The 18,038-nt window shown below is 41.6% G+C and overlaps 1 protein-coding gene across 1 annotated transcript; it reads right to left on the bottom strand.

Annotated features, from left to right (window-relative positions):
- Positions 1 to 489: 489 nt before the first annotated feature.
- Positions 490 to 15,320, bottom strand: LOC104083640 (transcriptional enhancer factor TEF-1; the record flags this gene model as incomplete). Its single annotated transcript, XM_009587179.1, has 4 exons — positions 490 to 1,080; positions 2,076 to 2,224; positions 3,674 to 3,818; positions 15,147 to 15,320. Coding segments are annotated over 4 exons (582 nt in total), but the record flags the coding sequence as incomplete, so codon positions are not given.
- Positions 15,321 to 18,038: the final 2,718 nt, after the last annotated feature.

Raw genomic sequence — 18,038 nt, 5'->3', positions numbered from 1 at the left:
TCAATGCTGTCGCAATGTCAGTTGTTTCCGTTCATCTGTTAATTTCAGAGTTGCAAGTTTTTCACTCAACTTATTAGAAAACATAGTTGTCCATATAAAATATAACTGCACACACAAGACTACATATAATGTGAGTCTAAATCTTCAGTATTTACCTACTTATTGCAAAATGAGCCATCTTTTCATTAAATAATCAAATTTTCATTAGTACAATACAACTTTATACTCTTTTAAAATACACTAGATATGTTAGGGGTAAGGGATGATGTTTTCTTTCTCTGCAATACCTGTTTAAAAGTTTAATGGATTAGAAGATTAGTTTTAGCGTTGAGAAAAAAATACAAAATTTGCCTAATTTTAGGACCTGTCTGTTTCTATCAGGCATTTCTTAAGGCTATATTTTTCATTTGGTTTCAAACAGAAAAACGTTTCATTTTAAAAAATAATTTAGTGAATTACATTCGTCCATATCTTCCACCCTAATTAGTTACAAAGATAATTCTATAAAGATTATTAACTTTGTGTACTCATTTACAGTTATAGCTAAAGATTCATTTCAATTTCACTTGCATTGTAAAACAAGTATTTCATGTTGGAAAAAAACCCAAAATAAATTCTTATAAATGCTGTCAGTTTTTCCCCATGGCAAATGCTCTGTCATACATTTTTCTATCAGAATTAAAAATAGGCCTCCACAGACAGAGGCGATAAGTTCTTAAATACAGTCTTCCCAAAGAACTGTGGTTTACAAATTTGAAGAACACTTAGTTTTAGAAATAATTTTTACAACTGTACCAGAATTTCACAGCTACAATTATATATGAACACATTAAAAATGACTTCACTAAAACAGGATTTAGAAAAATGTGGGTGAAAGTTGGGCCAGAGGCACTGCCACTTAGTGTTGAGGTTTACAGTCTGTGTTTTGATAAAGAAGTGAAATGAAGTGTATATATAAATAACTGCTCAGTCCTTTACAAGCCTGTAGATATGGTGCTGTGCTCCATGTTCGCTGTTCGACACTTCAAATACACAAGCCATGCAGAGCAGGGTTTCTTGTGTATCCCTGTTTGTTACAACCTGTTTGAGGGGAAGGCAGAGGTAGACAATAGATTACAAACTTGGAAACACCAGGGCCAAAACAAGAAACGACTGGCTTAATTAAAAACAATCCTTAGATGTGACTGAAATGTGTGTCCTCTCGCCCTCTCTTTGGCAATTTAAACCGACCTCCGTGACTGCGCTCACATAATGTGCTCTGGGGCTGAGCTGCAGGGCTGTAGCTCGCAGCGGAGGGCACCGAGTTCATCCCACCCCAGCTGCTTGATCATGAGCCGCCGTCACGTGGTCTTGGCTCGGCCTTCCTTGCCCTGAGCCCCACTTCAGCAAAGGGAAGCAGCGCACCCTCGTCACCTCGTCTTCGCTTGCTGAAAGGCAGCTGGGCGGGGTGCGCGTGGCTCTGTGCTCTCGGCCCTACCTCTTCCCCACGCCGCCAGCCCGCGGTCCTGCCCCAATCCCGCAGTCGCAGCCACAGCGCATGGCTCTAAGTGCGTGGCTGAGGTGCCACCGCAAAGCCACAGTGAAAGCAAGCTGGGTAACTGGATGAAACTGGCTTAAAGGCCACTATGTGGACCATTCTTCATGCTTTAGATCACCTGTTGGGTGTACCCATTACTGCATTCCTGGCCCAAGAACTAACTACCACCACTGACATTTGCAGTATTACAACCAGCATCTCAGTAAGAACACGTTAGATGAATGGGATGGTTCAAAGTTACTGCCTCAGGCTCACTAGAAACACCAGAGACTTGCATGAAAAAAAAAGAGAGAAGTAAGCTGAATTTTTGGAAAGTAACAGAGACGTTTGTTCATATTCCCAGCCAGCTTAGTCTTTTCATCCTTAGCGTCTATAGTGCACACTTCCAAGAGTATTACTCTGAAGTCAATGGGACGATCTGTTTAGTAAGCAACATGACTAAGGGATTCGGAAACTGGTTCTAAATATTACAAGTTAAGCAAGCCATACAAAGCCTGAGAATATTTTAGAAATGGAAAAATAAAAAGTGGGTCCATACCAATAAAATTGTAAAATTTTCCAACACGCTGTTCATCATGTATTTCTCTGGTAAATGCTTCAGCTTGTGTATGAAGTTGATCATATATTCACACATTGGAGAGCGATTTATTCTGTACACGAATCGGCCATTCTCAAACCTTGCATATTAAAAAAAAAAAAAAAAAAAAGAGCATTTAGAATCAGATAATTCAGAAATAGCAAAAAAGTGAATACTAAGTCTGTTTTGTTCTTTCTTTGTGTAGACAGAAAAAAGAGGAAGGCTCTGACAGACACACACCTACTTGCTAACTCCCTGCCTGAGCTATGCAGTGCTTTGCTAAAATTTCAAGGGCCCTTAATTATTAAAAGTTATAATATCACTACTTGTTCTCTAACCTGTGAATTAAAAAACTGAACAGAAAAGGATTACACAAAGGTAAGTCCAAGTCAAGTAAAAATGAATTAAGCAGAAAACTTTGTGGTAAGATGATTTTGCAGTAGTTTTGAGGCAACTGTCTGCAAAGGGAACAGTAAAAATAAGCTTATATATTTATGCATAAATATACACATATAGACATGGCTATATTATTGCATGATTTAATAGGCAATTTATGAATTACAGAAAGACGCAAGGCTACAGTCGGAAGAAAACCAAACTGATTTAGATTGCAGGGGCTCACAAGGGGCTGAAGAAGAGTAAGGCTCTTGGACCCCTGCTGACCAGCTACCAATTGCTCAGATGAGCTACTCAGTGGCTTGTGGGGTTTTTTGGCTTTCTCTAAACTTGGAATAATGGAAATGATGGAAAACTCTTTTATGGTCACCATGCACAGAAAACATATTTAGTATAAGAAGGACATGGACAGTGACCAGGACATCTGTAAAGGCTCAACCTGCAGCTCTAGGCTAAAATTCCCATACAAAAACTGTACTGCAGATAACAGATGTGGGAGTGGGGCTTAGTACACAGAAGACAAGTTAAACAGCTGCAGTACCATTGCACAATAAACCAGCTAGCTACCTGACCACTCGATACAGTTCTGTGCTTAAAAAGAAAAGGTGAAAAATAAATAAATAAAGGCCCTTGCATGTTAAGAAAATACACAACTTTGTATTCAAAAGCTGCTGGTGACTGGGGAAAGCATGTCTTTCTGTGCATAAAATAAGATAAAATAAGCATGGGTATAGACGAAACATAGCACACCATCTTTAAAATGTTTTAAAAATCTAGATGATAGAGGTAGCTCGCCACTGTAGTATGGTTCCAAACAGGCTACGTGGCTGGCCAAGTGTTTTTGCTTCAGCTCTTTTCTGCCAGGTGATGGAGGAGGTGGCAGTGATGTCAGCTGCAGGTTCCCCACCGAAGGGTGCCACAGGCAGGGTAGAGGAGGGTCTCCAAAGCAACAGGTAACTAGGATTTTACTTAACTGTAGTGTCACCCTTCTCACGGTGATTTAAAATGAACCCAAACACTGCTGGGAAGGAAAATACTCTTTCAGGAAGGATTAGAGGAAGGAAGAAAAAGACAGATAAGAGCAAAGTAAAGACAAGAGACAGAAAAGACTAATTAAAATGAAAGGGAACCAGAGAATCACCCCACACATCCCATCACAACACCCACCTCTACTTTTTCTACTACTTGCTTTCCAAATGAGCAGACTTTGGTGGAACAGGTGATTGTCATGTTTTCTGAGCTCTCGTACTGACTAGTGACTCCGTAAAATGCTCCTGTATCATCTTGAATGTTGCAGTTTAAGTCAGCCTGTTGGGAAAAAGTAATAGATGTTGAAGATTTTATTTTTCATTTGACAACGTCAGTAGCATAAGCTGTCATTAGCTCACCGTTCTTTTCAGAAATAAGTGGGGGGGGAGGAGTTTTATAGTGACAACAGTGACAGTGGAAAAAGTCTGTCAGGAAAGCACCTGCCTAATTGTTGCAGTAAAAACCTTAGGGAAGCGGCAATTTCTTCGAACTTTGAACAACAAAGGACAACCCAGTATTTCTCTGGGCTACAGGTGACGTTCTTGTCTGGCAGATAGCTGATGAAGTCCCTGGAGCAAGATCACCTGCGAGGAGCCTGGCTCCAGAGCTGACTCCTCTGGAGGGAACCTGCCCTGCGGCCTCAAATTCAGCTGAGCCATCCCGCTCCCGAGAGGCCATAGTTCACTTTCTCCTTTTCCCTTCTTAAAGCAATGAAATCCTCACGGCGGAGGGGGACAGCTGCGCAACACAGGAATCGATCTCTCATAAGACTGTCAAGCCACATGGCCCTGATTCAGCAAAATACTTGACTTCACGGAGCTGCATGACGCAACTCACAGGCTTCACATGAGCTGTGCACACTGAGCCGTGCCTACCCCACCAATGAAATATGACTGAAAGCATTTGATTTCTTTCAGTATTTCTTTGCAGCCTGAATAACTATGCAGCTGCCTTTGAATATCTAGCAACAGAGACTTGCAGGATCAAGTGAGGAGCAGCGCTACCTTTAATTATTTATATCCAAATCCAAGTCCTGAGCACAGCATGATTAATTCGGCTACAAAGCAACAGCACAGGTCACATGCTGAATCCGGCCTCCCCAGGCCTGCAGCAGCACCGAAGCTGTTCTGCCACAGTGCTCTTTGTCATCATGAATCCATTTTCAAAAGCCCTCAACTTAAAAGAGCACTAATATGGATATAGGCAGAGTCTAGGGATATCCACAGCTGGACTTGTTGATTCAGGCATTAGCTCTGCTGACATCTCTGATGCCCAAGGAGAGAGTGGGCAGGGTTTTCTTTTTATGTGGAAATAGCTGATCAGCCACTGCAGCGTAACATCTAAGAATCATCTGAATTTTGAATTTACCCTGAGATGAGCATTTTAGCAGGGAAATGCACTTTCGCAGCTGTTTCACTTGCAAGTCTAGCTCTGCTTGTTTTTATTGCTAATACAGAAAAGTAACAGAAAAATTTTGACAGACACTTTCATGTCTACCTTGAGACTTTTTAACAACACAGTTTACAGGTATGTTTATTTACTAGTTAGTGTGGAACATTTATAATCCTGCCTTCACTATAGTTCAGGTCATTTGTAACTCCTATTTAATTTTTAACTAGGCAACAACTCATTAATTCTACTTAGTGTCTACAGTCCTTATTTGTGGTACAACATTCTGAGGCAATATGCTGATAATAGCACATACTGAGCTAGTTTGTGGTACGGAGAAGACATAGGTCTAAGATTACTTCAGGCTGGCTTTGGTAAATTAATTAGTGGAGAAGCCTCCTGAGGTTTACACACAGTAACACAAACAGCCCTATAGTCACGTATTTTGCATAACAGAAAGAAATCCTATCGCTATTACACCTTGTTTCTTGCACGTTTTGCATGAGGTCAGCAGTTAATGTTTAATGTACGTTTAAAGCAGTGTGTTCACAGTTAGCTGTAAGAAATTGTTCTAAGCTATTAGTAAATAAGCAATCTGCCATCACAGCTGGCTTGCAATCAAAACATGACAAACATCTAAACACGACAAACTGTAGCACCGATCAGCCATGCCACAGCTGCTCCACCGGAATTTCTGAAGAATAGGGATTGCTGATAAAACAACTGCATTGTTGTAAATAACAACAACAACAACGACGACGACAGTAGTAATCTCTTAAAAAGTGGTTATTCCTTTTTACCACAATTACAATTTTACTATCAAAACATTTTCTTTTTTTTCCTTTCAGATATGTACAAAATATTTAAGAAATCATAACTAAAATGCTTCTCACAGTTTCATGTTGTCAAAAGGGTCAACCGCATAGCCCTTGCATTTCAAGCTGCAATAACAACTGTTTATAGAGTTAAAAAATAAGAATAACTTTTTATCTGCTGCCTTCTGATTTTGAAGCCCACTGATTGTTGTGGGCTAACATTTAACCTGGAAAAGTAACACATGTGGCCATCTGGCACCCTGTTGATCACTCCCACAGCTCTTCCAACTCTTGCTGAAATCACCAGGAGTCCTGTGTACACAAAAAATACAGGCTGGGGCCCTGATGTTTGAATCAGGAATGCTTGAAATTATCACTCAAATGTCATGATTTACTCTTATGCAATCACGACATTGTTGCAAAAGTCCCATGATGGTAATATAGACGTGAATAATCTTTATTTGCTTTATTTGCTATTCGATTCTTTTTTGAGTCTAGCACACAATAAAGATGTTTTCAAGGAAAGACAGAATTTTCATTTTAAACAACAGTTTTCATGTTCAACTAATTACAAACTGCTGAGAGCTGAAGCTTTAAGACTCCTCCAAAAAGTATAACACCAACATAAAAATCGTAAGAGTTGGCAACGGCAAATACTCTTAAATGAAGGCTTCACCAAAGCCTCGCTTAATACTGAAAGAATTTTGTCCGTTCTCACATACTATAACAAATCTTGCCCCTCAGTCTGGGTTCAAATTTTTTCACTAGAGGCCGAGTACATGAACATTAGGGAGGAGTGCGTATCATTGCAAAGAGGGGGCTGCCACGTCAAGGAAGTATTCTGAACCAGGTGTTGAAAGCTTGTTCCATGCTGAATGCCTTTAGAAAAGAAGGAAAGACTATCACGTCTGGTAAAATACAAAAATTTGGTTAAAAAATTTGGTTAAAAGACTTGCCAATTATATTGTTATGGCTTACAGAGTAAGGGGTTTGTCTAAACACATACACCTGAAAGCAAAATTGTATTTCTTGAACTGACGAAAGCGGGTCACAATTAAAATTCACAGGATTCCCCTCCCGCCCCCAAAGGTTATGAGACTACCAAAAAAAAAAAAAAGGCGGCTGTGCTAAAAATGGGTACTGCTGTGGCTATGAGAGGTGTAGATGTAGCTTTGAGCAGGAATAGGGTGATGTGTTACCCCCGTATTCAGTTTTAGCAGGCTCCTTACTACAATATCGATTCCAGTTTTTGTGTCTACATTTTAGAAAGGATGTTGGAAAATTGGAAAGTGTTCAGAAAAGAGCTACAAGAATGATTTCAGGTCTGGAAAACATCCTTTGTAGTGAATGACTAATGAAACTCCATCTACTTACTTTTTCCAAGGGAAGTTTTTCCACGACTTTGTCATAGCCTACAAGTTGCTACATGGGGAAGAGTCTTCTGATAGATTAAATCTTGCAGAAAAGGACATTAAAAGACAGAAAGCTAAAGCTATGCAAAAGCTAAATGAGAAACAAGGCAGAAGCTGGTAACCCTGATGGCAATGAAATGCTGGCGTAATTTTCAGATGTGGTGGAATCACCATTACTTGGGGTCTTTTTTAACCAAGCTAAATATCTAACTAACAGGGATGCTCTAGTTCAAGTAGGCTTATTGTCCGGATGCAGACATTACTTAGTGAGGTTCACTGCCTGTATTACAGAAGAGGCAAGACTAGATAAATATACTAATAGCAAAATTGAAATATAGGAATTTATCTTATTAACCTCAATTAACCCTCTCCTTATAATTTCCTTTTTCGATGATTCCTGTGAAAAACGTGACAACTGTCAACCTTCTGGAGCACTGTGCTTGCAGCCTCTCATGCTGCATCCAGCTTTGTCTCATTATTTCCTCGGTACTCTGTCTCTAGCTGTTCTCTTGCATTTCAGACTCCGATTGCAAGTCTTCCTGGGCTGTAAACCAGCTTTCCCTTCTGTACAGATTCTCATGCAACTATGTTCTGACCCATGGCTCCAGGAATGAGGGTTGGTGAGCGCTATTGTAGCATATACAGATAAATAACCTTTTGAATGGTTATTTCAAATATATTGGCATGATTTCAAATATTATGGCATTTCAAATATTATGGCATTTCAAATATTATGGTATGATCACATGTGATGAACAGGAGTCCATTTACTCATTGAATTTTAAAACACAAGATCAATACAATTTAGGAAAAAACCCCCAACGACTTAAAAACACAAATGGATTTTTTTTTTTAAATTTTTTTTTTTTTTTTTTTACTTTCAAGAGTAAAACTTTAATTTTGATTTATTTCTAAGAGCTGAGATTTATATTAGCTGAATGCATTTGGAGGCGGGAGAGGCACTCAGCTTTCTGGCACCCTATCTACAGTGGTTGTGTAAGAGCGTGATTAATTCATTAATAAAGCATAGCTTGACAATGGGTAGCACTGAAAATATTACATATTAAGGGCACCAAGTGTTTGACGTGCTGCATGGAGAAGCCTCTGCCAGTGGGCCAGAGCAAGCACTAAAATAGAGCTGGCTGCAACCAAATTAAAACGTAAAAATAAAAATTAAAAAATCTTCACATTCACTTCAGAAGAGCTCTCAGGCTCTGTCTTAAGGGCGGGGGGCAGAGGGTAGAGCGCTTGTGTAATAACAGCAGCTTTGGCTAACAAAAAAGCAACTCCAGCAAAAATTGCTGAGAAGAGTCTATGAGTAGAAGGAAAACAGCACCTACTGGAAACAGCGGGATCTGGGGAGGGCCAGAACAATTTACACTGGCATTCAGTAGTTAACATTAAGCACATAAGGTCACTTATTAACAACATATAGGTTTTAACAACTGCTGACTGCAGGGAGGTGTGTTACTCATATGACCGCATCACGCCTCCCCTCCTCCTCTCCAAAGAGTGATCAAAGAGCAGAGATTCCAAATTGTGAAGCAATTTTTTCCAACGGGAGCATCTGGGTCGTTGGCACGTTTCACTGCGCGTTACACTGCAGCTCAGGAATTGCGTCCAGGTCTGCCACATGGTTGGGCTTGTGATGGACAGGCCAAGCTGCTCCGGCTTCCCAGCTGCTCGGCCCCTTCCACCCGTTACCCAGCCTCAAGCGCTAATGCCCTTGCATCGATTTGCGAAGGGGTCCTCCACAAGCACCACGTGAGCTCCCTGCGCCGAGAGGGTTGTGATGGGGAAAAGAAAATGGATGTCTGCTTTCTTCCATATCTAATTTGTTTTGCATACATTTGCATGCTGGCCATAGACCCATTCACATTACAGATCCCATTTGTGAGTTGCAGATCATTTGCCAGTCAAAGCTGGCGAGTGTGCATGTGTGTCTGTGTGTGTGGAGGGAAATCCAAGATTCTAGATTGTGCAATATAAATTACATGTGAAAATAGAAAGGAAAAAAAAGGCAGTAGCCACAATTGTGTGTGTCTGAATGAAGGGCACAAAGAATCTCTGCACCTTTGAAGACGGCTGGAGGCACATGGGGATAAATTCAGGAGGGGGTGGGAGGAGACCACAGGCGCAAGCCATTTCTGAACACTGATTACATGGGTAAATTGTTTGTTCCAGTGTATCACAAAGCGAAGGAGCATTATTTTTCATGCCACAGCTGTTTTGAATAAGAATAGGAATAAACTTAACCATCCTCCTCATGTTACTTACCACTAATTATGGCATATATTTACATCTATAAAACAGTGAAATTTTGGGGGACATAATTTCATGCCCCTTTATTGTGTAGATTCCTTTATTTCCATCCCACATTTGAATTTCAAAAATGTTTAGGACTTCAAAGCATCTTTAAAAGCTTGCCCTAATTATAATATGCATTACTTTCTAAAACTCCTAGTTTGCATTGCAGATTCCTGCAAATAGAGGCATTCATTTTAAACATCAATTAATATCATCCATGCATCTTCAGATGAGTTTGGGTCTTTATTTCCGAGTTGCACGGAGCTCTGACTAAGCTTTCCTCAGTTTGAAGAATAGTTCAAGCTACTGCAAACATTTAAAATTAAGCCAGTGGATCAGATCAGTAGAAAGCCCGACAGCCCAATATTAAGTTATATCAGCTGTTTTTTTCCTGTCACTAGTTAGAAAACATCCCTCCTCCTTTCAGATATATTTGCTTCCCATACCTGTTCCTGTAGCAGCAGAAGTCAGAGTTCAGGTTGGCACAGAGTGTTTGGCAGTGTCAGAGACACAAAATCCACGGCCACATTATTGCAAGGTGTGCTTACACCAGCACCCAATGGAGGCACAGACCCGCTGCGCAAAACTGTAGGTTACATAGAAGAGTCATGCAAAAAGAGAATCCCTGCCTCAGAATTTGCAATCGGGAGTTGAGGCAAAACATGAGAGAGAAATAACTAGCTAGACCAGAAGAATTTAGTCTAGGCTGCAGAGGACAGATAAGGCACTGCTGCATTAACAGTAAAGGTGCTCCTAGTAGTGAAAAGTGTTTGCCGGATGAACTACCGCTAGACAGGGCAAGTTACAGAGCTAGCAAAGCTAGCAGGGGCGTAAAGGGAGGTCCAGAGCTGTGCCTTCCTAGAGCAATTCCCTTGCTGGAGTCAATGGAGATGTATGTGGTCATAACAGCAGAGTCAAAACAAAGGTATTTGTTGGAGATGTGGCTGAGATATACTCCATCCAAAAGCGAGGTGGTGTGAGTGGGACAGAAGTACCATTAACCTCCTGCAAGAGAAAGTGGAGAAGCAGGGGAGGCAGAGTGCTGGGCAATCAGTACCACAGGCCAAGAAGGCAAGGCCAGCAATAATGTTTTAGGCAGACATTTTGGGGTAAAGCTGGAGGTGCAATCTATCATTTAGTTTGAACACTTCCAGGAGGCCTAAGTGTGTTATTTAGTATTAGATAATTTAAGAATAGCAGTGAGTAATCAGTGGGGATAGCATTAGATATCCATATGAGTAGAACTTCAACCAATAAAAGAAACCAATAGAGGCAATACGTGTTGACTTAGCTTTTAGATAGGCTAATCAGAACTTCAAAGACCAGAAAACTTCGGGGCTTTTCTCAAGTCACAGGAACAGTTTACAAACTAACCAACAGGTATGTTGGCCTTACTGAGATTAAGATTAGATGCCATGAATCATACCTGATTGTTTTACATAGATTGGGCTTATTTTGCTAGTGACTAAGGTAACAGACGCAGGACTGTGCACTCAACCTGCACCCAGGGGAAGGTTTCATCTGCAGGTATTCTGCAGCCTTGTCTGAATTCCTCATCAGTGTTCTAGGAAATAACTTTTACATTTATTTAAGAACTTTTTTTTTTGTTTTCATTTTATATCCCTGTAATTTCCAGTTTCATATCATTGTCACACAAATTTCCTGTGCCATATCGTTAGTACATTGTTCCTTATTTACTCATTCTACTGAGAGCACAACATAACAAGTAAAGCTCCTTCCATGTATTACTGTAAAAACCTGTCTCTGGGGTGACTTCCCTGAACTCTCTGGTTCCCAGTGACTACCTGGGATAAACAGAAGAAAAGAATCACTGCATTCAAGGTGCAAGACAAGGACCAGGAAACTGCTTTGCAGGGCTGTAAGGTTGGTTGGTTGAGGTGGTGTAAAGGGAGAAGTCTCTTCCTTTTACGCCTCCTGCACTGTTAGGTAGGAAAAGGCCCAAAAGTGTGACGTCCAGATGTGTCACCAGGACTGAGGCCAGAAGCTCATCCATTCCCAGCATCAGGCTGTATTTCACAGGAGAGAGAATCTGTATGAACCAATAAACCTCTGCAAAGAAAAGCACCACTTCGCTTTGTACTCCATACCTGTGATGCTTTGCAAAGTCAACTCCACAATTGCCAAATGTCTTCTTGCAAGATCTCAGACCTTTCCCTCCCACTTTTTTGTAATCAAACCTTATCACCTTTGTCCCAGGGAAAACCATGCTGCTGAGAAGCCTCAAGCAGAACTAAATGGGAAAGAGCAAGAGGAGTACTCTTTCCAGCTACCACAGCTAAGCCACTTTCTGCCTTAGTCATCCTCAATGTGAGTGCTCATCTCTAGTCTTCCTGTTTCCCATCTTTCCCTTCCACACTAGATTTCATGTCTAAACAAAATACCCTTTGTGCTGCCTCCAGAGACATGCCGACTTCTCTTTAAATCCGTTTACAGGCTCACCATCCCTTCTGGCATCAAATCCGCACCTTTGCTTTCAAGCTTCCACATACCACGACACCGGCCTTCTTTCCTTCTCTGGTTTCCCTTGACTTCTTCCACTTGTAGTCCCTGGTTTTATTTTGTTGATTCTCCTTACAGTGCTTTCTCATCTGTACTTATTTGCCCAACACAAATTCATGTTCCTCTTTTACTCACGTTACAATCAAATTCCACCAAAATGTGGACTGCCACTGGCCACTGATGCTAGGATGCACTAGCTTATGGTGCTGAGCAAACTATCGATGGTTAAATGATAATGAAGGAAGAAGACAACAGAAAGGATGGGAAGAGGGAAATGGTTAAAAAAAGGGTGAGAGAGAGTATTGTGAGTAAGCAATAACCATGCAACATGAACAGAACCTGGGAGAAGTTGAACTTTCAGAGTAGGAGGAGGTAGCGGATGATAAGGAGAGAATGGATACTGATTCAGAAGTGGATACTTAATTTAAAAGAAAAGGACAAGAATACAAAAATTAATCTATTTTCATATTAATAAACTTGAAGTTACTAATAGGGTCAAAAAGATTGTCAGCAACCTTTGCCAGCTTTACACTTGTAATACATGACTGTTTAGCACAGTTTCTCAACACTCCCCATAAAAATGGGAACAGCATCCTTTTTTCTGAAGAAATGTCCTATTGGGGTGAAAGAAATTAAGGTCAGTGAGCTGACAGTTTAGGATCGAATTCTCATGACTAATTACACAGCCATCTTCTGTTTTCCTATACATACTTCTAGATGGGGGACACTGAAGTTTATTCCTAGAAGGGCATTCGTCGTGACTCTCGCTACACCCAAACACTGCCCCTGGTATCTTCCCTCTGCCTCACTCACCTGATGAGAGAGAAAATCCACTGGCCTATTTTAAGGTCATGGCTCAGGAAGGCATTCTCACCACATTCTTAACATATAACTCAGAAGGATGTTAGCACTGTACGTTTTTTAATCTCTAAGTTAATACAACATAAAAGACCATTATGTTGGAAGGCACAGTGAGGTTAGGAAATGTTGGACTGAAGTTGCCTGCACATCCTGACTGCTGAACTGCATCGTGATACAGTCTTTAGCTACACGACTGCACACTCGCCCTCTGAGCATCTATACAATATTTCTTTGTCTTCATTATTCAGTGTGGCCCAGTCCCTATTTCCTGCACACTACTCAAAACCTGTGCTGAACACAGAATTATTAATTTTAAATGTTTTATTTGTGGCATTATCTTGGTTCTTTATAAACAGCCATGAGTTTGATTTCTCAGTGACCACCGGAGGTGAAGGGATGGAATCACCCCCATATTGCAGATGGGGAATTGAGGCAAGAGTGTTAAAGGTGTGCACAGCTTGTAGGAGATGAAGCAGAGAAGGCTGGCACTTGACTTTTCAGTTATGAGTACAACACAGACCTTAATGATCCAAAGAAGATCTCTACTGGCTTTAGATACATCTTTGAGCATCCAGCATGCCTGAAAATCAGTTTCCACATTGAGAAAAAGCAGAACGTGCAATACATCAGTGACTGTATCACAAATCTCTGCTGCTTCCATGTCTAATCTAAAGTCTGAGGCTTGTCATTCTCTGTAGGAACTGAGAACAGGCAAGTGACGTGACATTCATCTTACCAGTGGGTTTCGCAAGTATTTATTATGCAAAGTGGATTGGTGAGATGACAGTCCTCAGTTCAACCCCAGGAAATGCAAGGAAATGTATTTGGTGGTCACAGATCCTTAACCTCCAAGCTCTATTCCTCTGCAGCCAGATTTCTTCTGCCCTTACACTTGTCCTGTTCCCAGTTCTCACATACCTGTTTTCTGCTGGGTGCCTTCATCCCTATGTTTCCCCGCAGGCTCCTTATCCCAAATGCTCCCTCTTCCCACTGCCTCCCTCTTTTTGACCCTACATTCTCACCTGCCTTTTCCAGGCTCCTGCTGCCTGCTGTGTTTCAGCTCCCAGTTCCAGGCCTCTTTGCTCAGCCAGCCCTCAAATGCTTTGTCTACAGCTCCCATGCCCAGTTTTAAGCCCCATGAATTTCTCAACAGATTTCTTCTGCAGTCCAGCACAGCTCCTGCTCAGTGGTTTATCCCTTCTACACCCAGATTTGAGAAAAGAGAGTCTCCCTTATTCCCAGCTTCCAGTCCCAAATCTGGTGCCACAGAAACTCTTGGGAAGATAGGAAGTCTGGGGTATGTACAAGCTGGAGAGTATTTCAGGTCACAGATAAACTTTGAAATCTGATCATAAGCAGTGATTCCAGATCAACCTTTTCTGGTTTCAGCCTCAATCTGTCCACCCTGTAATTAAACCCTGAATATGCCCCTTTCACTGAGGTTTTAGAAGACACATTTAAAATGCTTAGATGATAACTGTTGCTATGAAAAGGAGTATACCACAAAAAATACCTTAACAAATTAATGAGTAGAAAAAGCTTTAGCCTGTAGATTTGATGATCCTTTTTGATGAACCTTTAGCATCACTAACATGAGATTTTGTAAATACAATAAGAAAAATCTGATGTATCAATGAAATTTATCACAACTAGATCAATACACAACATCTCAGCCTTCCCTTCAAATTCTTTTTTCCCTCTTGCTCACAACTGATATGAACAGATATAACTTTTGGAGCAGAGTCCCATGGCTGACTAACAAAAAGGCAAGGGGAAAGCAGATGTGCTCTAGCAACCAAAAAATGTTTAAGAAAAACCCTGGCACCCTCCCAGGCTCACAGCCGCCCTGCTGCACACTCGGTTCAAATCCTGCTTGGTCCTATCTGCATAAGTGTGGACTGATCGCAGGACTGATACTTGTACTATTTGCATTTGGCAAGAGTTCAACATCTGAAACACTAAAAAGCAGTCTCCATTTCTGCAGCTTCCTCGTTTTTTCTTGGACCACTAGATGGCAGTTCCCCATTTACAAATGAGGGCTCTCGTTACCTGTTTGCCCCTGCCCAGCAGCTGTGTCAACCACAGTTGAGGCACACATCTGCCTTTGCATGTCGTCTGCAACACAGACTTCTTGTGGAGCTGTCAACAAGAGTGGCTCTGGGCCAGCGTCCTACCTGAAGGATATACAGCTTTGCACTTTTAAATGACGACAGAAGAAATTTCCACGAGCACCCCGAAGGGTGCTACATACTAAACACAGGCCTTATCGACAAGAGAGGTTCTCCACATCATGTCTTACTCACCCAGAATTTTACGAGGAAGAAAGCGTTTTGGGGCCCCTTCCCAAACAGTTCCTTTAGACCGCCCTTTTTTTCAGGAAATTTGTCATAAATCTGACGAATGTCCACCGATTCAAGCAATGGGTCACTGTAAGAATGGTTAGCGTGTCCAATGTGTACGAAGAGGTGTTTATTGTACTGCAAGAAAGAAACAGGAAAATCAGTGCTGTACAAAAAGAACAGAGGTTTATTAAGGGACAGGTCTGCGAGTGCTCCTGCGGAGGGTAGCGTGCTTTGATGGATTAAATGACTTGCACATTACTCCTGGGACTATGATTTTCTGCAGTATGATTTCCATGAACAACTTAGTGATTGTGTCGTAGCCCCTTGTGAACAAGGGTCAACATCAAAAAACCTGTGTCCCTACTGCAAACCATAAAACATGGTCATCTTCAAGGGAGTAATTTACACTGAAAGACCCAGCGGCAGCACGGTGATAAAGAGCCCTTCACAGAGCATAATAAGATGAATATGCTTACGAGGAAAGCCTATTTCTGCCTCTTTAAACCGTGCCTTTTAATGTCCCATGTCCTCAGAGCCTGAATTTCTGCTAGTACCACAGAGCCCACACATATACACCTCCTCTTTGTCTATTAAAAAACCCCAAACCTCCATCTATAGCATATGCTAATGCCCCTTAACTAAAAGAGATGGAAGGGATTTTCTTTTAACTCCAGAACAACAATAATGAGGCGGCCAGTTACTCTGTGTTGCTGTTACTATAGAAGTGGTCCTTATTGCATGTCCTCCAGTATTTTGACCCATATAATATTAAAGAGCCAAACTTTTACCACTTCCCTCAGGAGCTAGCTCTATAGATGACCATCTCTGCCAAAGCGCATTCAGCTTTAATTTCCTATTTCTTAAATTCAGCCCACCGCACCTCATTATAATCAAGGGAATCAACTCAGCAACCCCTTTCCTGCCTGGGGGAAATCCTTGGCCCAGTGAAGTCCACAGCAGCCCCCTACTGAGTCCAATATGGTCTTTTAGGGGCTGCCATTTTTCCAAGACCTGAAATGAAAGCGAAAGGATGAACCCCGAAGACCCTCCGCTAGCCAATCAGCAGCTCACAGTGTCATGTAAGCAGACTGAAGGATCTCGAGAGTGGCAGGATTAAACACTGGGTTTTTTAACCATGCAGATCACAAAACATTTTGCTAACTCAATTAAAGGAAAGATGATATGCAGTCAATGAAAACTCTAGAAAACCTTGTCATATTGAACAGATGCCGTATATAAGGGGCAATTCCCAAAAGCTAAGCACAAATAAAATATTTAAAACCCCAAAGCAGACCTCATTTAAGCTATTTTGTTTACAATATACCTGCCGAATGAACAAATTGAAATGACAAATCTAAATTAATTGGACATCCACTCAGAGCCTTCCTTTGGTGTAAGCAGAGTCTTCCCTAGCAGATGTCCAAAACTCTGGGGAAAAAGAAATGGACTGGCTAGATGTCTGCACTTAGGAAATTAATTTGAAATCTATTTAAAAATCATCTAGCAGTGAAATCTGAATTTAGAATCAGAGAACACTCATCTGTGTATGGGGCCAAAAATGAGATACGTTCCGTGCTTTTTACAGGGTTGTATTTCTTTTTTAATTTCGTGGAAGGAAAAAGGAAGGCGTAACACTTTATTAAGGTGTTTGCACAAGCAAGTCCAAGTCTGAGAGCACCGGTTCCACAGATTTTCCTTGCAGCCCTCTTTCAAAAGAATGCCATCCCAGCTTCTTCTGTGCACAAGTGGAAAAACTTGCCCAGCCTTTACTTAGTGCATGAGGAGCCCAAAAGGGGCAGAGCTGATCCAAAGAAGCTGTTTCTACCTTGAAGAGGAAAACAGGCATGGCAGAGAAGTAAATGGGTGGTGGGGAGCTGAATGCACGCATGCAGGAGTGAGTGTGCCCATGAATGTGTGCCAGCTAGTCCTCACCCAGCGTGGGGCTAGCTTGCACGCTGATACACGTGATACACACGATACAGGAAATCATCGTCCTGGTTGGCAATGAGTGACTACCATAACAGTGTCCGTGGTCAGATTTAGCATGTTACTTTATGCAGTAGTGGCAAAAGTGGACTAAGGAGACATTTTAACAAACAAAGCAAAAAATGGAAAATAATATCAGAAAGTACCATGGCTCCAACTTTTGGGTTTTTGACACTGTTGTCACATATTTAGCTTGCAGTACTGTAAGTAAATAACTAAAAGTCATGCTGAACATTTCTTACGTATCTTGCTGCCTCCTGAAAAACTTAGATCTCAGTAAAATGTATCAGCGCCCCATATACCTGGGTACTGCCAGGAACGCAAGAAAAGCAGTCCAGAAACCTGCTCCTGTTGCTTTCCTAAGCTACCAGGCGTGAACTGCAGGAGGATGGGGCATGGGCTGGGTCACCGAACATGGCTATTGACAGAAGCCTATCTGCGATCAGGCAAACATCTCCATTTTTCAAGTAGAATGATGAGAATTCCCCAGTAGAGGTAAGCACTTCAGCCTTCTCTGAAAAATTAAACCAAAACATTTCCCTTCCTCCAGCCCCCCCGTAGCCTGCCTAGGAGTGCCCAGCAGTTGTGCTCTCCCTGGGGATGTTAGATGCCCCAAAGCATCTCTCTGCTCTTCCTCAGACTAAGGGCTTGAAAAACCATCCCCACCATTAGTGACCAGGTTATTATTTATTTTGGGATTGTTTCCTCTCAGTCTTCTCTGCTGGAGTTGTTTCAGATCGTACAAATAACCACATTTTTATAGGAACAGAACTGAGGGCTCAGGTTCTTCTGTGCCCAGGAGAGTGTCCTCCCCAAAAGGGAGGTCTCTCTCCCAGGCCCAAAGGTGGCTGTGGACTGAAGGAGGAA

The sequence above is a fragment of the Fulmarus glacialis genome, unplaced genomic scaffold, assembly GCF_000690835.1.
Source record: "Fulmarus glacialis isolate BGI_N327 unplaced genomic scaffold, ASM69083v1 scaffold32541, whole genome shotgun sequence".
In the NCBI taxonomy this organism is placed as follows: Eukaryota; Metazoa; Chordata; class Aves; order Procellariiformes; family Procellariidae; genus Fulmarus; species Fulmarus glacialis.
This window is presented reverse-complemented; position numbering and strand designations above follow the sequence as displayed.